This window comes from Pleurodeles waltl, chromosome 5 (assembly GCF_031143425.1).
Source record: "Pleurodeles waltl isolate 20211129_DDA chromosome 5, aPleWal1.hap1.20221129, whole genome shotgun sequence".
Taxonomy (NCBI): Eukaryota; Metazoa; Chordata; class Amphibia; order Caudata; family Salamandridae; genus Pleurodeles; species Pleurodeles waltl.
The window spans coordinates 731,176,839-731,197,259 of record NC_090444.1 but is presented as its reverse complement, the minus strand read 5'-3'; the positions used below and the strand labels follow the sequence as shown (position 1 = coordinate 731,197,259).

Sequence of the window (20,421 nt, the reverse complement as noted above, 5' to 3'; positions counted from 1 at the left end):
AGCCACCATACCCCTACATTAACTAGGGCCCTCTTAACAACCTCTGGCCATACAGACAACTGGAATGTAACTGCAACAACAGTTGCCACTACCACCTCTGCTCTGGGTGCAGCTAAAGTAGCCAATGGCAGTAACCTCCCCATGGATCATACACACCTAAATTAGGGGGTGAGGATGACAACTTCAACAATCCCCAGAAACAAGACAAAGGCCCCAGTACTCTCAAATGTCAATGCCCATAGTTGTCGCAAACATCAGCCAATGTAAACAACAATAGGAGCTACACAGCACTAAGGACACACCCATGCTGCATATGTCAGGGTCCATCCTGTGCCTGGGTCACAATGTAACATCCCAAATGTCATACTGCTCAGACAACAGCATTGAGGGGGGGACACATGTAACTGGTCACTGAAATACACCTGCACAGACAGAGGAGGAAATAGGACACTGATACGAATATCAGGGCAATCCAATGTAACACACATTCCCCAACATCAGCAGTACACATTATCAATGTCAACATCCATATCAGATCATAACATTGCCATGCATAGGATATGCCACATGTCAAATTCATTTAAGTGGATGTGAAAGATCAGAGATTGGGGCAGGTCCAGATTGTTAAGTGTGCTGCCAGGGCCATCAGAACACCAACAGCCAGTGAATGGTCTCACCATGAGAATGGATGTAGACGGAGGCTTGAGTAGGAAAAGAAGGTGTCAATTCTCTATTTGGCATAAAACAACACCTAGAGGCGGTGAGGCTGACAAGTCTAATAACTCAATAACATACATGTGATATGCAGGTGGGCCATAGGCCTGGAAGAATGCCCATCTGAAGGACTGGAGAAATTAACACAAAACAAGATCACAAAGTGAATTCATCAAAAGGCTGGCACGTCACATGAAAAATTGCCACAACACAGACACACTAATTGTACCCTGTTTCATTGCAGAGGAAGATGGATCTCCTGCGGATATGCCTGTCCCAGATTTCCCTGATTACATGGATGACGAGCCGATAAACATTCCCCAGGAGACTATCCAAAAGGTCCTTGAAACCCTCCAGACCCCACCTTCAGTCACAAGGAGGAGCACAGAACAAGCAGCCATCGCAGAGGATCCACCCACCACCCCAATTGTAAGACCTGCCAGCTCCAATACAGCTGAGGACTCAGACGACACTGGCACCAGCTTTGAGAGAACTGTAGTTGGAGTACAGCGGGAGCTGGCCAAGGAGGTGCGGGTGGGGATGCAAACTATGGCAGCCAGCCTTGAGGGGGTGCGTTCGTGCATGATGTCATCTAAAGATCAGGCAGCAGCTATGCAAGCCCTAACATCCATCCTGCAAGGACTACAAGAAACAGTCAAGGAATTTACCACTGCAGTAAGGGAGTTGTCACAACACCTCGCACCCCAAACCTTCCACTGCATGCACAAATGCAATCATGACCCCCTCAGGGCCGACCTGGCTGCCTACCATCGTGATGTGGCTGCTATTCTCAAGAACCAGCAGATCCACCTTGCTGCAGTACTGCCCTTAAGACCTTCACAGGGAGTAGCGACCGGGATGTCTGACTCCACGTCTTCTAACACTGAGGTGTGTGTTGCTCCTTCCCACGAACAACAACAAGGACAGAGGAGGCAACACACACATCAGAAGAAGACATGGAACAGATCACATTCACAAGGAAAACGACCTGGAAGCACTAGTCCCTGCCACATGGCCTTCATTTACCAAGGTCATGCGCTTTGTAACTTGCCAGTCTTGCAACAACTTTACTCAAGCACTGTTCTGCAAACCACTGTATATCTTGTCACCCAGCCCAGTGATTGTCTCTCTCCAACTCATTGGCAAATTCTGTCCCTCTGCACTGTCTAAAACATCAACCCCAGTATGTCAAAAGCATTTTGGTAAACCCTTGTGTTGGATCACAATGTAAGATGTCACTATAATGGACTCACAATCATGGACAATGTACAGTTAGCAATACAGCACTTTTCAATAAATAGCACTTACACAACAAATCTGTCTCTGGGTAATGTGACATATCAACTGTGCAGTAGATAACTGAAATGTGCCTACTGTCAAATTAAGTAGCTTGTCAATACAACTGTCCTGATAATATGGAGTCAGAGAAATCGGCACAGTGCCCATGATTGCATCATACTCTGCCCATCCTGAGGGACAAATCTGATGAAGTGAGAAACCATAATCCATCATGCTGTGTTGGACAGAAGAATGCTTACTCAGGGGATAACTAAGTCATCAAATAGTGGCCGCAAAATGTTGTCAACATGCAAAAATAACACAAATAACATGGCACACTAATCTAAGCAAACACTACAAAAACTGCATAAATGAAGGTGTCTGAGTTGACATACAAATAGGTAATCATGCTGAACTGTGTCACAAATGATGTATGAGAGTCATGAAGACAAGAATACAAGATTGCCAATGAGAACTCATCTTATAAGGGTGTCCATGATCATCACACTGCATCCAGACCTAAAACTGTTTCCCCAATACCAAGTCTGGAAGCACTGTTTGTGACTTTCAAAACACACTTATCAACAGAAACACATTGTCATCCATATTAACTGTGATTGGTGGTTGCAACGAAGGGTCAACACTTTGCAAGGTAGCTCTGGGCTAGCTGCCAATCGTACAGCTCAGTTGGGATTTGTTTGTAGCATATGACACAGATGTTATAGTACAAAATGTATGTACACTGAATCCAAACCCACGATCAAGTACCATTCAACACATACTATTAAGGGTTAACCAAATTTTATTAAATGCTAATCACAGAAGAGGAAACTGAGGGAAAAATCTTACCTACCCTAATCTACCCTGACAACTCATTACCCACAACTGTCCCTAACTAACCTAAGCTACACTTACTTATCACATGTAACAAAACGTTCTAAACATTTACCCTCCACCCCCCTTATGAGACGGGACACATGGAGGACAACACATACTAACCTAAACACATACTATACTATCCTATAAACATATATATTTTTTTGTATTTTGTTTTTGTATTTTTTTCTCTTGTATTTTTTTTTTAAACACACAAGAACCCCAACATAGCCCCCCACCCACACACTTAAGAAGTAAATATATAAAGATTCTGGACCCCCCACCCACTAACCCTAACTAAACTAACAGCCTATACTAACCTAACACTATTCCCCCTAAGCCCACTAACTATAAGAACAAGGAAAGAGGAGGGAGGGAATCATGTCCATCAAAAAATGTCTAGAGGTTGGCCCTCCGCAGGGTCCTCTTAATAGACTTAACACGCCGGTTAATGTGGCGCACATCCTGGCTCAGGTGGCTCAACTTGCGCAGCACTCTGTCCATCTTACGTTCCATTTGGTTGAAGGCTGCAGGGTCAACAGATGGAGCTGTGGCAATCCCGGTATCAGTGGAGGAGGTCTGTGTGTGTGTGGTGCCAGGCATAGTGGGCTGTCCTGCACCGGTGGCAATACTTGGGCCTGGAAGTCCAGCAGATGTAGGACCAACAGTCCCAGCTGTGGGTGGGGCCACCTGGCTTGGATTGGTGGTTGTGCTGGTGGTGGCTGTGGTGGGCAAAGTAGGCCCACCCTGTGGGAAGGCTCTCCATGCCCCGGAGGCCCGTTATTGGTGATATCGCCGGGTCATCCTTCGGAACCCTAACTCCACCAGCAGGATGTGCTGGTATCTCATGGCCCGGCGCTGGAATTCACAGACCTGGTCTGGAGTCATGTTAGCAGCTGTGAAGACAAATGCAGATATTCTACATTAGTAACTGCATTGTGTGAAATGGCACAAGAAGTTAATCAGAAAATACATCTACTGTACTTGTAACAGCTCATATCACAACACAGATCATTGAATGTCCCTGAGGAAGTACATGGCAGGCCAGCCAACAAAGGTCACATCACACATAGCACATCCATAACCTACAAGATGGGTAACAACTGGCTTTGAATTGCAATCTGAGTTCTGCCAGTTAGCTAAGAATCATGCTGCATATCCTCCGCCAAGACCTGGGCTACAAATGTCAGTGTACGGAAAGCAAAACTAAAGCCACATAGTCTGCAAGTTGTAACTGGACTTACCAGTATAGTACCAAGTGCCAAACCTGAGTGTGTATACTAGTTTGCAACCAAACCATCACTTATTCACATGTATGTGTAACATACCGGTAGCATCAGTACTAGGTACCCCATTCACAAACCCATGCCCGTGTTTGAGGGTGGAGGGTGGATAAACAACTATAATTTGCCAACAACACGTACACCGAGGAGTGTATAGAAAACTCCACACATGTTTGGCTCTACAGACACACCACAGGTAAGGTCTATCAACAATTAGGAGTCAGCAAACCCTAGAGCAATTATAGGGCCACACATGTCAGGAAATGCAGAACTTGGTACACAACATATACTTCCAGTGAGGCCTGACTTACATCAGACACATAGGCCCTCATTCTGACATTGGCCGGCGGCGGTCGCCGCCGGCCTGTCGGGGGCCGCCAGAATACCGTTCCGCGGTCGAAAGACCGCGGCGGTGATTCTGACTTTCCCGCTGGGCTGGCGGGCGGCCGCCTTCAGGCCGCCCGCCAGCCCAGCGGGAAAGAGGCTTCCACGATGAAGCCGGCTCGGAATCGAGCCGGCGGAGTGGAAGCTGTGCGACGGGTGCAGTTGCACCCGTCGCGTATTTCACTGTCTGCAAAGCAGACAGTGAAATACATTTAGGGGCCCGCTTACGGGGGCCCCTGCAGTGCCCATGCCAGTGGCATGGGCACTGCAGGGGCCCCCAGGGGCCCCGCGACCCCCCCCTACCGCCATCCGGTTCCCGGCGGGAGAACCGCCGGGAACTGGATGGCGGTAGGGGGGGTCGGAATCCCCTCGGCGGCGCAGCTAGCTGCGCCACCTTGGAGGATTCCTATGGGCGGCGGTACACTGGCGGGAGCCCGCCAGTGTTGCCGGTCCGACCGCGGCTTTACCGCCGCGGTCGGAATGCCCATTGGAGCACCGCCGGCCTGTCGGCAGTGCTCCCGCGGTCCTCCACCCTGGCGGTTTGAAACCGCCAGGGTCGGAATGAGGGCCATAGTTGCTAGAACACCCTTGATCATGAATTGCATGCACACCTAGGCCATTGCACTCAAGTTCCACATACTTGTAGCACTACGTGTGGAAGTACATGCTGCAGGGAGGTTCTACCTACTGTTTCATAATTACGTAGGTAAATAGGGAAGCAGATGTCTATTGGAAAGCAATTTGCTGTACCAATCTTGGAGAATGTGGGTCTGACAGGCTGACTAAATCGGAGCTGACTTCCAGTGCATTTCTTGGTGATACAAGTGTCATCCGCATGACTAACCCCTGTACTCACAGTGGGGCCTACAGGAATGGCCTACAATCCCTACATGATACCATTGGATACGCATTGGCCAACTCAAAACATGTGAGAAACTGAATTCCCACTCATGGAACAAGAGAAAAGCTTGCCCAACGCATCACACCTTGCTATGCGTTCAACTCACACGAGTTCATAACCAGCAAACACAACACATAACAGACATATCAACACTTACTGGAGTGGTCTGGGTCCTCAAATGTCACCACCTCTCCCACAGTGTAGGGTGCCGGTCCACCTGTAAGGTCTGGAAGGAAGAAATGTGCTCAAAATCTGTGCACAGCGCAACAATTTCATAAACATATACAATGTGTAGGCTGAATAAGGAAATGGCAGCCATTCAGACATGATGGTACTGCATCTGATATATCACAGCCAACTTGTACATAGCATGGGTCTCCTGTTACAGTTACACACATATCTGCACACATACATTGGCCCTAACTATCATGTGGTTGCAAACATGCCCCGTAATTGGTGACCAGAAAAAAATATGGAGTGTAATCGTCTCATCATGTGCATACAAGAGAGACATCCAAAGCCTGGTTACTTGAGGACTGCATTACCAGTCAAACATGCCTTGTGGCCATGACACATTAATGACACATAGGTACAATGTACAGAGGGAGGGGCAGGGACTTTTGTAAGCCCCCCTGTTGTTACATTTGATTTAATTGATGTGGCCCAGCTATGCTGATTTGCACCAACCATGGAGATGTGAAGCCATGCATACACTTTGGACTGCCATCCATATTTGGAATGTGGCACAACTAACTCCAACAAACATTCTAAGATGTTAGCTAAGCGCACCTTACACCTTTTCACAATGTTTTCAAATCCAGATCTGACATGTATCCAAAAAGATCAAGGAACACAATAATCTCAAACATTCATAGTACTTCCATGAACGCTTTCCTTCCACACTCACCAGACTCACATGAGACATATGTCTGAGCCACTTTGCTATTATCAATTGGCGTGAAGGCAGCACTCATTTTCTGCATCATGTAGTGATTCTAAAGTCAGTCTAGCAATCGCGTCAACAAAGTTAGCCTAAATGTTGGTACATCTTTACTTCTCTGTCAATAGTACCCTATATAGATATGATTGGCTCCTATTTTGTTTGCTTTTCTGACAAAAAGGCCGCACCAATTTTCTTCATGGAAAAGTATCCTGTAAGTTAAGTGCATCAATTATCCCTTTATGTTTCCCCAGCATTACACACAGTCAGTACAAATCCTCTTATGTCACTACAGAGCATTTAATCGTGCACATTTACATGATTCATACTCACCAACAGTGCCACCAATCATGATTCCCAGGTGGTCCAAGAGATCCTGCTCCCTGCTCCCTGGTGATGAGGTCAGCCCACCGGTGCTTCAGCTGCTTCAGCTGGTGGTCACTCCTCTGGCTGGCATACACACGCTGTAGGTGATGCAGCACCTTTCCCTACCGGATTCTGCGTGCCTCTGTTGCATACCCCTGTATCACCCTGCCCCCTGCCTGGATCATGAGCGGCAAGAAATGGCACACAAGCCAGATGAACCCCCCCAACTCCTCTTCCCCCATCCTGCCAAGACGTGGCCTACCAGACATACTTGAGAAGTGAAAGGGAATAGGGGTAAAAGAAATAGAAAGGGAAAAAGGGGGAAAGTAGGGGTACAAATACAGATGAAAAGTAAACTTAACCACTAAAAGAGCCCAACTATCCCCAAACTAACACTACCCACAACAGACTCCCACAAACAACAAAAACACAAGATAAATGGACAAATGTAGACAAAACACAGTAGTACAGTATACAGCAACAATATTTATTTCACAAATGGACAATACAGATAGCACACAGTACAAAAAAGCACAAAATCTCAGGACACCACTCTCTACACAGCCACACAGTCTAGAAGCATCATAGACTGCAAAGTGAAAGTGAAAGCACACCCACTGTACATGATCTGTAAACAGGATGTCCTATTACATCACTTTCTGTATGGAAATTCCCGCCTTTTTCGCGTTATGCGTCATTTTGTGTCTACCAAAACTGTATTTGTGTCATTTTTTTTAACGCACAGAAGTGAAAATTAGCCCGCATCCACATAATAGTACATGGCCTGTACAAATATCTGGATGCGGGCTAATTTTCACTCCTGTGCAAAAATGACGCAAATACAGTTTTGGTAGACAAAAAAAGACGCATAACGCAAGGAAAGTCAAAATTTCAGTTCATTAACTGGTTTTGGGCAATTTTTCTTTTTTTTTTGTTATGTTACATTTGGGACACATCAGAGATAGGCTGATTGAAGACACTATGGTGTTGATGGTGTATGTTCACATGTGTGACATCATACTGCAGCGGACCATGATCCGCTACTCCCTTCACAGTATTTTTACAGTTGGCTGACACAATAGTTGGTCATAAGTGTGGCCTACATATATGTGTTGCAGAAATTGTGCATGTTTGGCATAAGGAGAGGATAGCAGTCTGACACACATATGTACAATACCCAAATGCCTTTGGCTCAAAGTGTGTGCTTTGGCAACTAATGTATTTGTTGACCAAGTGTGTGTGTATCACATGAAGCATATTTGTACATATGCTTGTATGAATGCGACGTCCTTGTGTCCAATCCTTAGATGCAAGTCATTGTGGAAATGAGAGAGGGCATGTGTTAGTCATACATGTAGCAACACCCGTAAAGTAGACTTCCAAGATTTAGGGTCACGTAGACACCACATGTGACATAGCAGCACCAGATGGATGGCAGACGCTTGTTCATGTCAATGGTCCACATTTTCTACATCCTATGTCCTAGAGGATTGGTAACAGCTTCCTAGGCACTAGTTGGTGAATCCCACAGTGAGTCATACACATGCATTGAGGAAGTGGGTACCATGTTGTTTGCACAGACAGCCAAGGGTGAATCTCAAATGTATGATGACACCACAGTTGAGGCCATAGAAGAGAGCCCCAACTATCAAGTGGCTGTGGTGGACCAGCATACAAGACAGCTCGTGTCCACATATTTCCAGTGTTTAATTGCACATAGGTGTCTTGTTCATGTGTGTGGTCCAATGATGATCCTGTATATTGTTTGGGGTGTATTTGTCACTGTTCGGTCCAGGACTCATCATGAGTCAGTGGCAGCTATTCCTGTATCTACTGAGTATCCTTCGTTGATCAATGTGAGTAAAGTGTATGTGGACATGTGAACCTACATGTGGATGGGCCCACCCTGTCACTAAAGACGTGTAATGAGATAGTCAACAGGGCACCCTTGGTGTGCTGAGTGAGATAATGTCTCAGGTGTCATGTTCCGGCAGGTGTCATTACAACATTTGTACACAGGTTAGCCTCTGCAACTCCCACTGCATCTGGGAACATCATAGCCTCTGTGCTGATTATTCTCGCAGCTATTCACCACACACAGCCCATCATTATGTTGTGAGCACTGTGATTGTGTGTGTGAACCGTCATGGTCCTGACATTTGTGTATTTTTCATGGACATTATCAGAGGTTGCTGGTTGTGCTGAAAGCCCCGTACCCAATCCCTGCCTACGGCCCTGGGACACTGTCACACTTTGTCATTCATGCATAAATGTGATCCAGACAAGGGATGGGCCATGAATTTTGCTTTTCCAAGAGGATGTAACTCAAATGATACAGTTAAAAGGCAGATGATGCTATACAATGTATTTGTGTATGCATTGAAGAAGCCCATGCCCAATACCCCCTGATGAATGAGAGGTTTGCTAACGCAAGTGTGGTACATATGTAGACACAGAGATACTTTAGTGTGGCGCACAGACAGATGCCAGTCAGGCTGACAGAATGCAAGGTGATTCAGGATCCAGCTATTTGACAAGTTAAATAATCAGTGGTCTGACTCAGACTGTTTGGAGGACAAACTAGAGAGCTGACATGTCAAACTGTGTATGTCCTGTGTTTTTGAAGGTGACAAATGAACCCAGTGGCTGTGTTACACGGCTTAATTAGTATCAATGTTTAATGGTGTAATTGACTAAATGGCAACTCCTATGCTGTTCCAGGCATCAGCAGGGCAGTGCTTTTTGAAATGGGTGGTGTGCATGGAGGTGATCACAGGTGTGGGCTGCATCTGTTTCTCATCAGTCCTGTAGGTGAGACTTGCATTCTAAGGGCCAACAGACATTTTCACATGGGAAGCAATCTACAGGTGCTAACAGGGCTTTGAAACTAGAAGACAGTGTATAAATTAACGTGACGTCCATTCAGTCAGATGTTCTATGACAATGGCATACCATAGGAAAGGGTGTAGCACACTGGTTTGCTAATGTTGGTCTGTGTGTGTAGAGGAGGGAATATCAGGGTACACGTCTTAGTATTCCAGGGACCTCTTCCGACAGGTGGGTTGTGACCAGGTGCTTGGGTGTGTCAGGAGTTAGGAAATGGGCTGACATGTACATGGAATGTCATGTGTGCAATGCTGCTCATATGTGTGGCACTTGTGCTGTCTATGTTCTGCTTCTATGGGACTCTGGACACAGATAGTCCTTGCAAATATTGGATGCAGTTGGACTTACTGCTGTCAAGGGTCTGGTCAGGCATTCCTGTTACTGATGCCAAAGCACATTGTCTGCCTCATGTATGAGGCTTGTTTTCCCCTTATTGAGTAATGGTGTCTTAGTTGTGTGCCATATGCTGCGTTGGACCTTGATTTCAACATGTGTGTGTGAAATAGTTGTGGTCCTCTGCTATTGGCCTTCAAAGGAGAAATGTACATGATATATGTAATTAACAGTTGTGTGTATGTGACCATTGTATGTTAGTCATCACATTAGCTCTGGGATGTTCAGTGTCCTACTCAGTATCTCAGCAATGCTCCATGAGGCAACACTCTTATTCTGATAAGTAGAGATGAAGGCGTGCAAAAATGAGTAGCCAGACCATGACATGGTGATCATAATAGGTGTTTATTTAAATTAGTTAACTAAAGTGGTGAAGGTGATTATATTCAAAAGAAATTGTTGACGATCTGTTGCCGCCTGCGTATACCAGCGGCCGTGTTCTGTAGTTCCCCCTCATGTTGCAGGCCAGCATCCTCCTCTTCCTCCTCTTCAGGCATGTGTCGCTCTGGTTTCAGGAGGGGAATGTTCCTTTTGATGCAAATGTTGTGCAATATTGCACATGTTAGGATGATCCTACAGACCATCTCCGGGGAATATAGGAGGCTACCACCAGAGATGTTGAGGCACCGGAACCTTGACTTGAGGATGCCAAAGGTCCTCTCGACAATGCTGCATGTCCTCCTATGTGCATCGTTGTAGGCACGCTCTGCAGCAGTACTTGGGTTGCCAAATGGTGTCATAATCCATGGCTGGATGCCATACCCTGATCAGCTGCAAGAGAAAATGATTGGGATCATGTTGATGTAGCTGGCCCTATTGAAATGACCTTTCATGGCAGTAGTTGTCTTGTGTTGTCTGTGACTCTTTTGTGTTATAATGTAGCATCCTAGGCTTGTAGGATGTACCATCTGCATTGTGTTGTTTCCTTGGCTGAACGAGTGTTTGTCTGCTAACCGTTTGTCAGCAGTATGTTTTGGGATTTGCAGTACAGTGTGCCCTCCCTAGCATTGTGACTTGTGATACAGCTGTCCGTGTGTCTTCACTGGGGGTGAGATGATAGTTCCATACACAGTTAAAATTGACAATGTTGTTAACACGTTCATATCAATGTACCCTGGACATCCCATATCTTTAGACTTAGGCAATAGATTAATGTAAAGGTCATTGGGACACTTACATTTTGCTATGTGACATTTGGGCAACCCACTCCACACGTTGTGATCTTTGACGTCTTAACATTAGGCTGTACAGTAATTTCCGATGTGTGACAGGTTCAATGGTGACCTAAGAAACATGGCTAGCGATGTCACAACCTTAGTATGTTCCTGTTCACATGTTGCTGTTGTGGTGTATGTGTTGTGTGTCCTAGAGGGTTGCTGTGCAGTGTGTGTATAAGTAGGTTTTTGCACTTACCAACAAATAGTCCATTGCCATACCGTCCATCCTGGAAGTGTTCATTGATGGTGCAGTGACGGAAGATGAATGAGTCATGTACACTCCCAGGATATTTAGCCACGATGATGGTGATCAATCCCTGGTGATCGACTATGGCCTGCACGTTGATGGAATGTGTGTGCTTCCTGTTGTGGTAGAGGTGCTGAGTTGCAGCAGTTGGCACAAGGCGTGCATGTGTGCAGTCGATTGCACCAAGGATGTGTGGGAAGCCACTGATGAGGTAGAACCCCCGTTTTGTTTCCTGCTGCTTCTGCAGTGTGTTAGGGAAGCAGATGTGGCGGAGTGTCAGTCCAATGATGGCATCCAGTACTTTGGGCAAAAAGGCGGAGAATGATGGTTGTGATATTCCGCCAACCAGGGCACATGTTGTTTGGAAAGAGCCACTTGCTAGCATATGAAGTACGGCAAGCAGCTTAGTTTTTGTTGGGATTGTGCAGGGTGTCAGCAAAGTGGGGGCCAACTGCGGTTCAATGTTGCGCAGCAGCTGCTGAATGGGCTGCCAGTTCAACCGGTACCTCTGGATGATGTCGTGTTCCCTGAGGCCCTGAAGGGTGGTTCTGGGGTGGAATATCCTCTCCTGCCTTCTGCGCTGCCTTTGGGGTCCCTACTGGTGTTGTTGTAGCTGCTGTTGTTGCTGCTGGGCTCTGCGTCTGCGTGCACGCTGGATTAAAATCACCTCCACGTCTCCCTGTTGCTGCTCTGCTGCTCTGCTGTTTGTTCTGTGTGTTCTGATTAAATACAGGTGTGTTTTCCCCATTTTAACGCCTGCCCTGACCCAGGCGTTAAATTTTGACGCAAATCGGGCTGTGCGTCATTTTCCGGCTCCGCCTCCCGGCCGTGCGTCATTTTTGCCCGAAAGCATAAATACGAAGCACGGTCGTGTAAGCCATTTTTGGGACGGGAATGCCTACCTTGCATATCATTAACACAAGGCGGGTTGCAGCATCCAAAAAATGACGCACACAGTGGATTTTTGTCATCCGCGGGCTCGGCCGTCAAAGTTTACATACGGGGCAACGTTTGCGCTGAATGTGCGTCAAAATTTTTGACGCACAATCAGCGCAGACAGAGAATAAATATGCCCCTAAATCTTTCTATAACGATAGCTAGGAAATTTTTCAGTCACTTTTGCTGGACTTTCTCTTCTGACAATGATGAAGTCCTTTACTGAGGTGTGAATTCCCTGCTCAGAGATAATAGTTTGCTCACAGTTTGAGGGGACCTGTTTCTAGAAGCAGGCAAGGGTGGTTTGGCAGAGGTGAATTCACATTTTATTAGGACAGACCCTAGTTGGAGTTTTGGGGCTCTGGCAACCGGGATAGATTCTTAACTTCTTGAAAGATCCCAGTACAAGGTACTCTGGGATACACAAAAGAAAAAAGGAACTATTGAAAAAGGTGGCAAGCTGTGCTATGGGAATTGTTTTTGGACTGAGTTAGGAACTGCCATCAGTCATTAGCTAGAATGCATCTTAAACCTGGCTTCCTTCAGTTAGAGGCATGTAACACAAATTAACTTCCATATTAAGAGGAAAGAGGTGTAACCTGCTGTCCATCTGCAATCAGGGAGTAGACCAGTTGGATAGCCCCGTGTTAGCTGCCAAGACAGAAGCAGCTGAAATGGGGCTCCCGTCTGTGTGGATGGACCTCAACAGTTGGAAATGGACTGCAATGGTATCCTAGCTGAAGGGAGACATGGACCCCAGAAGTCTTTCCTGGAAAACCTGGATTTGTATGCGATACCAGGAATAGGTCTTTACAGAAAGTATCAAGACTGCTTGTAAAAAGATGCAATCTCATCAGCTATCAGTTTCCTGTTTTCAAGCTGAAAGCTTTTTAGACTGCTGTGGGATCGCTGAAAAGTAGTATCTAGAGTGGTGGACAGTTCATCTGATACAGAATTCTTTCTTAACCAGCTGGAAGACTTTCAGAGTGAAAAAGTAACTATGTTTGAAGGTAAAGCCTGCAATTGGGACAACGCCACAAACTAATCCCCAACTAATCCCAGCAGTGAAGAGATCTCAGAGGTTACAGAACCCACCTTAGTCCCATTTGGTGGTTTTGGTACCAAAACTGAAAACTTCAATGGGAACTCAGAATCAACATTTTCCAGCTTCAAGTGACCCTTGCCAGATACAGCATTCTATCTTGACTCAATAGGGAAGTTTGGCATTGCACAGAAAAGACTAAGGGCTAAATTGCGAAATGTACTAATAACTGGTTGCAAATTACTGGTCATAATTTGCTATCATTATTTTGTGACAAGTGTGGTAAATTGCAAACCAATGCACATACTAAAAGGTTGGTTTGCAAACTACCTATTCCTAATGTGTCTCAACGTGACCCACCTCTTTGCTACTAGTTAGATAGGTCATAAACTGTGATCCACATGGAATTGGAGCAATTACAGGGATTGAAGCCTGCTCTGATCAGCAGACCACTGTGTCTGTGTCTGCTTTTAAGTAAATCATTTTTTTTGGTTTAAATGCAACCCATTTTCCTTAAATTAAAGGAAAATGGGATTCATTTTTTTGATAAAAATGAAAAGTGTAAGTTTCATATCTTAAGAGTAGGCAATGGTCAATGGTACCACTGCTTACTCTTAAAAATGGTTTCAACATTCACAAAGGAGAAGATGTTCCTCTGGCAATTAGCAGACGCAAAAAATGCTTTGTACATCTGACCCTAAGTGACATATTTAGCTCCTGGTGGACTGTACTCCAGTGGAGGAATTTACTCTGCTGCTCTAGGGGACTACAGCCTGACATATTTAGAAATTTCTGCCCACTTGGTGAAAGTCTCTGTGCCTTCAGAGGAGCTGCTGGCATGCCCTTGCCTTTAAAGGCACTGAAACTTTGCTGTGTAGGCACCATGTTCAGTGCATTCGCACAGCTGAGTTTTTAGTTTTTACAAAACAAAGGCCCTCATTATGACCCTGGCGGTGTTGCACCGCCAGGGCCAACGGGGGCGGGAGCACCGCCGACAGGCCGGCGGTGCTCCCTTGGGCATTCTGACCGCGGCGCTTTGGCCGCGGTCAGAAATGGAAAACCGGCGGTCTCCCGCCGGTTTTCCGTTGCCCATTTGAATCCCCCATGGCGGCGCAGCTCGCTGCGCCGCCATGGGGGATTCTGACACCCCTCACGTCATCCTGTTCCTGGCGGTTCGCCTGCCAGGAACAGGATGGCGGTAGGGGGTGTCGCGGGGCCCCTGGGGGCCCCTGCAGTGCCCATGCCAATGGCATGGGCACTGCAGGGGCCCCCGTAAGAGGGCCCCGCTAGTATTTCACTGTCTGCATAGCAGACAGTGAAATACGCGACGGGTGCAGTAGCACCCGTCGCACCTTCCCACTCCGCCGGCTCGATTACGAGCCGGCTTCATGGTGGGAAGGTCGTTTTCCCCTGGGCTGGCGGGCGGCCTTTCGGCGGCCGCCCGCCAGCCCAGGGGAAGAGTCAAAATACCCGCACACCGCGGTACGGTATTTTGACGGCGGGACTTTGGCGGGCGGCCTCCGCCGCCCGCCAAGGTCCGAATGAGGGCCAAAGTCTTAAAAAAGGCATTTGTTTTTGAAAAACAAAATATAAATGTCCTTGACGTAATGGGAGTTTTTGTACCAGCATTTGGGGTTATATTGTTGTTTTCTTGTTCTGTGCTGCCATTTTATCCCTAGTGGCCCGAAACAGGAAAAACATATATATCAGAACATCTGTTATGAATAGGGCGTACAGTCTGAGGTGCTATGACTGGAGCAGGATGTTAATCAGGCCATCAGTGCATGATATCCATCAGAGGTAATGTAACAATTTGCCAGAATCTAAACAGAGCGGCGAACCAGGAGTTTAGTGAACATATTACTCTTCCACATTTATGATGGAGTGCCCTTTCTGCCAAATTCTAAATAAGGCCGTTAGTCTCAAGGTATTACTTTTAACCAGTGTTACCTGTTGAACTTACCATCACAGCTGGCCTGAAATGGTGCCAAAGTCCCAGTCAACCTCAACAATTGACTTTAATTGCAACCTTGTTTACTTGGTGTTTCATTTTCCTTATAATCTTTCCAATGTTTTCTCAATTATTTAAGGAATTTTAGTGTGTTGTTTCTTTGCTTTAATGTTGTTCAGTACTGCTTGATCTTAATACAAACTTCTCTGGGAAAGGTGTGCTGCTCATGCTGTTGCTATCAGAGAGTGAGTAGGGTTTTTCCAGTAAATCCAGCTCAGACTTGTCACTTTACTGCATTATTGAGTTAGCGGGATCCCTCCTCCCATATTACTAGTCAAAAAACTCACAAAAAGGATGTGATGTCAATTAGTTTGAGCGTGCTAATTTTGATTTTTGTCTCATTGTCACTAGTATGATTGGACACAGTGCTGTTGTCACCAAGTAAGTCTTGGAGATACATAGATAGAGATAACAACATACCAGAAGATTACTTTTCTTAGTGTTGGAATAACAACAGAGCCAAAGAGACAGAAAAGAATTGTTAGAAATGGGATCTTTGGTTGGCAGTCAGGTTACCCCCTGTCCAAGCAAGGACCCTCACTCTAATCAGGGTAAAAGAGAATCCCCCTCAGCTAACCCCTGCTTACCCCATTGGTAGCTTGGCACGAGCAGTAGGCTTAACTTCAGAGTGCTAGGTGTAAAGTATTTGTACCAACACACACTTAATGAAAACACTACAAAATGACAGAACACAGGTTTAGAAAAATAGAGAATATTTATCTAAACAAAACAAGACCAAAATGACAAAAATCCACAATACACAAGTCAAGTTATCAATTAAAAAGCAAAAAGAGTAATCATGTAGTTTTGAACACACACTAACACTGTTAGCGTGAAAATGTACCTTGGGTGCATCAAAAATAACCCTACACAGGCGAGTGTGCATTAAAAAGGGTTTGCGATGCATCAATTTCACTCATGAGCGATACCTTGCGTTGTTTCTGAATTCGTCTGGTCGGGCGTGTCGTTTCTTTTCTCTGCGGGAGAGCGATGCGTCGATCCGGTCAGCACTCTCGGGTCCGGGCAGGCCTTGCGTTGTTTTTACACACCCAGTGGTGTTTGCGTCGGAAATCCAGCTGCACGATGATCTGAAAACCATGCATCGCGGGTTGCGATCTCACCAGCCTCCATCAGCGATGCTGCGTGTCGTTTCTCCAGCTCCGTGCTTTGATTCGTCGGTTGTGTTACACGCGAGTGTCGATTTTCAGCCGCGAAGCCGGCGGCGTGTCGATTTTTCAGCCGCAGATCTTCATCTCTTCTTCTCTTGGTTTCCAGAAGTATTCTAAAGTCTGTGGTTTTGGGTGCCCTTCTTATACCCATTTTCTCCTTTGAAGTAGGCCTACTTCAAAGCAAAGTCTCTCTTGATTGTGAAAGCCTGCTTTGCCCAGGCCAGGCCCCAAACACTCACCAGGAGGTTGGAGACTGCATTGTGTGAGGGCAGGCACCGTCCTTTCAGGTGTGAGTGACCACTCCTCCCCTCCCTCCTAGCACAGATGGCTCATCGGGAAATGCAGACTACACCCCAGCTCCCTTTATGTCACTGTCTAGTGTGAGGTGCAACCAGCCCAACTGTCAAACTGACCCAGACTGGGAATCCACAAACAGGCAGAGTCATAGAAATGGTATAAGCAAGAAAATGCTCACTTTCTAAAAGTGGCATTTTCAAACACACAATCTTTAAATCAACTTAACTAAAATATGTATTTTTGAATTGTGAGCTCAGAGCCCCCAAACTCCACATGTCTATCTGCTCCCAAAGGGAATCTAAACTTTAATCATATTTAAAGGTAGCCCCCATTATAAGCTATGTGAGGGACAGGCCTTGCAACAGTGAAAAACGAATTTAGCAATATTTCACTGTTAGGACATAATAAACACATTACTTTATGTCTTACCTTTACCATGCACTGCACCCTGCCCTTGGGGCTGCCTAGGGCCGACCTTAGGGGTGTCTTACATGTAAGAAAAGGGAAGGTTTATGCCTGGCAAGTTAGAACTGCACACAAAGACACTGCAGTGGCAGGTCTGAGACAGGATTACATACGTATGTGGGTGGCACAACCAGTGCTGCAGACCCACTAGTAGAGTTTGATTTACAGGCCCTGGGCCCATCTAGTGCACTTTACTAGGGACTTACAAGTAAATCAAATATGCCAATCATGGATAAGCCAATTACATTCACATTTTGTAAAGGAGCACTTGCACTTTAGTACTGGTTAGCAGTGGTAAAGTGCCCAGAGTAACAAAAACAGCAAAAACAGAGTCCAGCACACATCAACGACCTGGGAAACAGAGGCACAAAGTTAAGGGAGACCACACCAAGGATGAAAAGTCTAACAAGAATTAAATGGGTCATCCTTCAAATTTTCTGCAAAGGTTGTAGTAAATGACATGGTCTGTCAAAGATGACAAGCTGAGGTTCCATAACACTAATATTCAGAGATGTTTAACACATTCATTTCAGATATTTCAGTTTTTTTTGTCTCTAAAGGAAGTGAGTCCCCAAGGTGATACAGAGACTCCCCACTTTTGTGTCAAATTTTTCTCAGGCTTTTCCTTTTTCGTTATGCTCCCACCTTCACCTGCCATAGCCTCATGTTTAGCCATTGTGCGTGAGCAAGCAAAGTAACTCATAAATTAGGTGCATGTTGCACTTGGTTGTCTCAAGCCCATTCGTCAATAATTTGTTTTTAATATGGTCAACACTTTCCACAACAAGCAGTTGGAAAGTAATGGAAAACGTTTGAAACTATGGCTTTGAAGTTTCTCCAACCAATCAACATCTGCAGCATCATCAATGCCGCAATGCCTCCTCATTTCTAGGCAGTAGTCCTGCTTCAGAAATGCCAGTGTGATTGTCAAGGCCCCTATATAAAGGATTTCACAAGCCACCACTCAGAGGAAAGCCTGTAAGTAAAACTATGGACTGGTTGATAGAGATCAGGTCTTTCAGTGGGTTGGTGGGAGGGGGTCTTGCAATACGCCACACTAGGCCTCCTAGACGTGCTACAGGGGACTTTGTCATCTGTCCCCAAAATTGTTACTTTTAATGGAAATTGTCTTTATGTCTAAACAAAATCATGCTGTATTGTTATAATCCGCAAGTCATGATTGTAAATGTATCTATATCTTCTTTTTAGGAGCACATTTACAAATTGATGAAAAGTGATTCCTATCCTCGTTTTTTACGATCCAGTGCCTACCAGGAGCTGCTACAGGCAAAGAGAAAGGTATTGTCCAGCTTGCCTTTTTATTAGCGCTTACAAGTAGTCTGTGCTCCTTTGAACTTAGTCTTCTCCCTATTATTTGTCTAGATGCTGACGTTAATATGGTAGATCAAGAGATGATGTTATGCAGTCGATCATTCTAAGTTATATTAAATGCCGTTTTAATTGTTCATTTATTTTATTTTTGCGTACAGTTTACCTTACCGCACTAAAAAAGAGAAGAGAATGGTCACAAATTGGGTTGAAAATAACATGTAAAGAAGAAAAACCACGGCACATCCCAAGCGGTTATAATGTTCCAGTTTATTCCTCGTGATGTCTTTAGATGAAACAATAATCTGTGGCCCAAGGTAATATCTTGGAGCCAGAGTCAAGAGATGACAACAGAAATCCTTTTCAAATGAACATCAGCCCAAATAGACAACAGCCGACACGTGTTTCGTCTGGGTAGACTTTATCAAGGCTGTGGATATACACAAGGAAATAGAGTATCAACTACTGGAAAACAATTTAAAAGAGAAAAGAAGTGTTTGTGACCAATGAAGAAAACAATTATTTGAATTAAATTAAAAGTAGGGAAGCCCGATTGTTAGCCAAAAAACGTGGCCCGAATAGAGAGATGTCGTTATTGCTCTCCATATTCATTTAGGATGTGAGTCACCAAAAGAGTGTCAGAAAAAGAAATGTGATCTGAAGTAGGTGTATCACAAATAGAGTGCAAAGGGAAAAAAACCAGAGCTGGGGAATGAGAATTATTGTTTTTGAAAAGTACATTCAAGTAAAGTTAAAAGGGAAACAAAGACAACACACACACCTACAGTATTCAAGTGATGCCATAAAGTATAGGGAAAACCATGTGTTGGGATAAAAGTGTGTCCTAGATGTTGAACCACGAAAGGGAAGACATGCATCATTGGAAACATTGGTATTATGTGCAGAAAAATGAACAAAAGGTGGATTAACTGATCCGATAATCGAAAAAACATACCTATGATGCAGATAAATAGCTCAATGTTCCAAAGTACCAGAGACAAATTGATGTCTTATGTATTGAGAAGGAGGTCGAGTAAGAAGAGGCTAGAGGACCATGGTAAGCCTGTATAGTGAGAAAGAGGGCAGAGAAACCTGGTAAGGGCGGTCCATGAAATATATATTGACCCTATTATAATGGTTATTCAAAATTAGCATGGACTAGTAGGAGTGTCGTTATTTAGAATGTGTTATTGCGAGAAGAATGACATGGTGATCATAACCCATATGGTGAATGTATAGATCGCCGAAGTAAGAATATATATAAATAGAGAGTGGCTTTTGCGTAAAACCTAATGTATCGTAGATTATATGTAATGTTTAAGACAAATAGCAGGCGATGTATAGCATCCGTGAAACTCCCATGGAGTTTCCGGGCTATATCGTTAATGAAAGTGAATGCTTAAGGCCATCGCCAGTGATGTAAAACATCCACATAAACCCCATACAAGACCTGGACTAGCGCACTGCACTATCAATTAATAAGTGTCCATACCTCAGATGTCTCCAAGCGTTTCTTTCGGCGTGGTATGGACGGCGCTGCAAATAGTAATCGCGCGCCGGTGGCGGACTCCCTCTATTTGAAGCCCAATAGGGAGTGGAAATGGAAAAGGGACTGTAAAGCTAGAGCTGTAGCCAAGTAGGGATGGAAAACGGGCGCCACATTGAAATGTCAAAGAAGGAGATAAAA

General features: G+C 45.2%; 1 protein-coding gene across 2 annotated transcripts in view; it reads left to right on the top strand.

Annotated features, from left to right (window-relative positions):
• The window catches only part of RGS7 (regulator of G protein signaling 7), a 1,783,260-nt gene that overhangs the window by 1,636,721 nt on the left and 126,118 nt on the right, over positions 1–20,421 (top strand). For both annotated transcript variants that reach the window (XM_069234688.1, XM_069234689.1), the window contains exon 16: positions 18,615–18,704. In XM_069234688.1, coding sequence (XP_069090789.1) covers positions 18,615–18,704 — 90 coding nt within the window. The remainder of the gene's footprint in view (positions 1–18,614; positions 18,705–20,421) is intronic.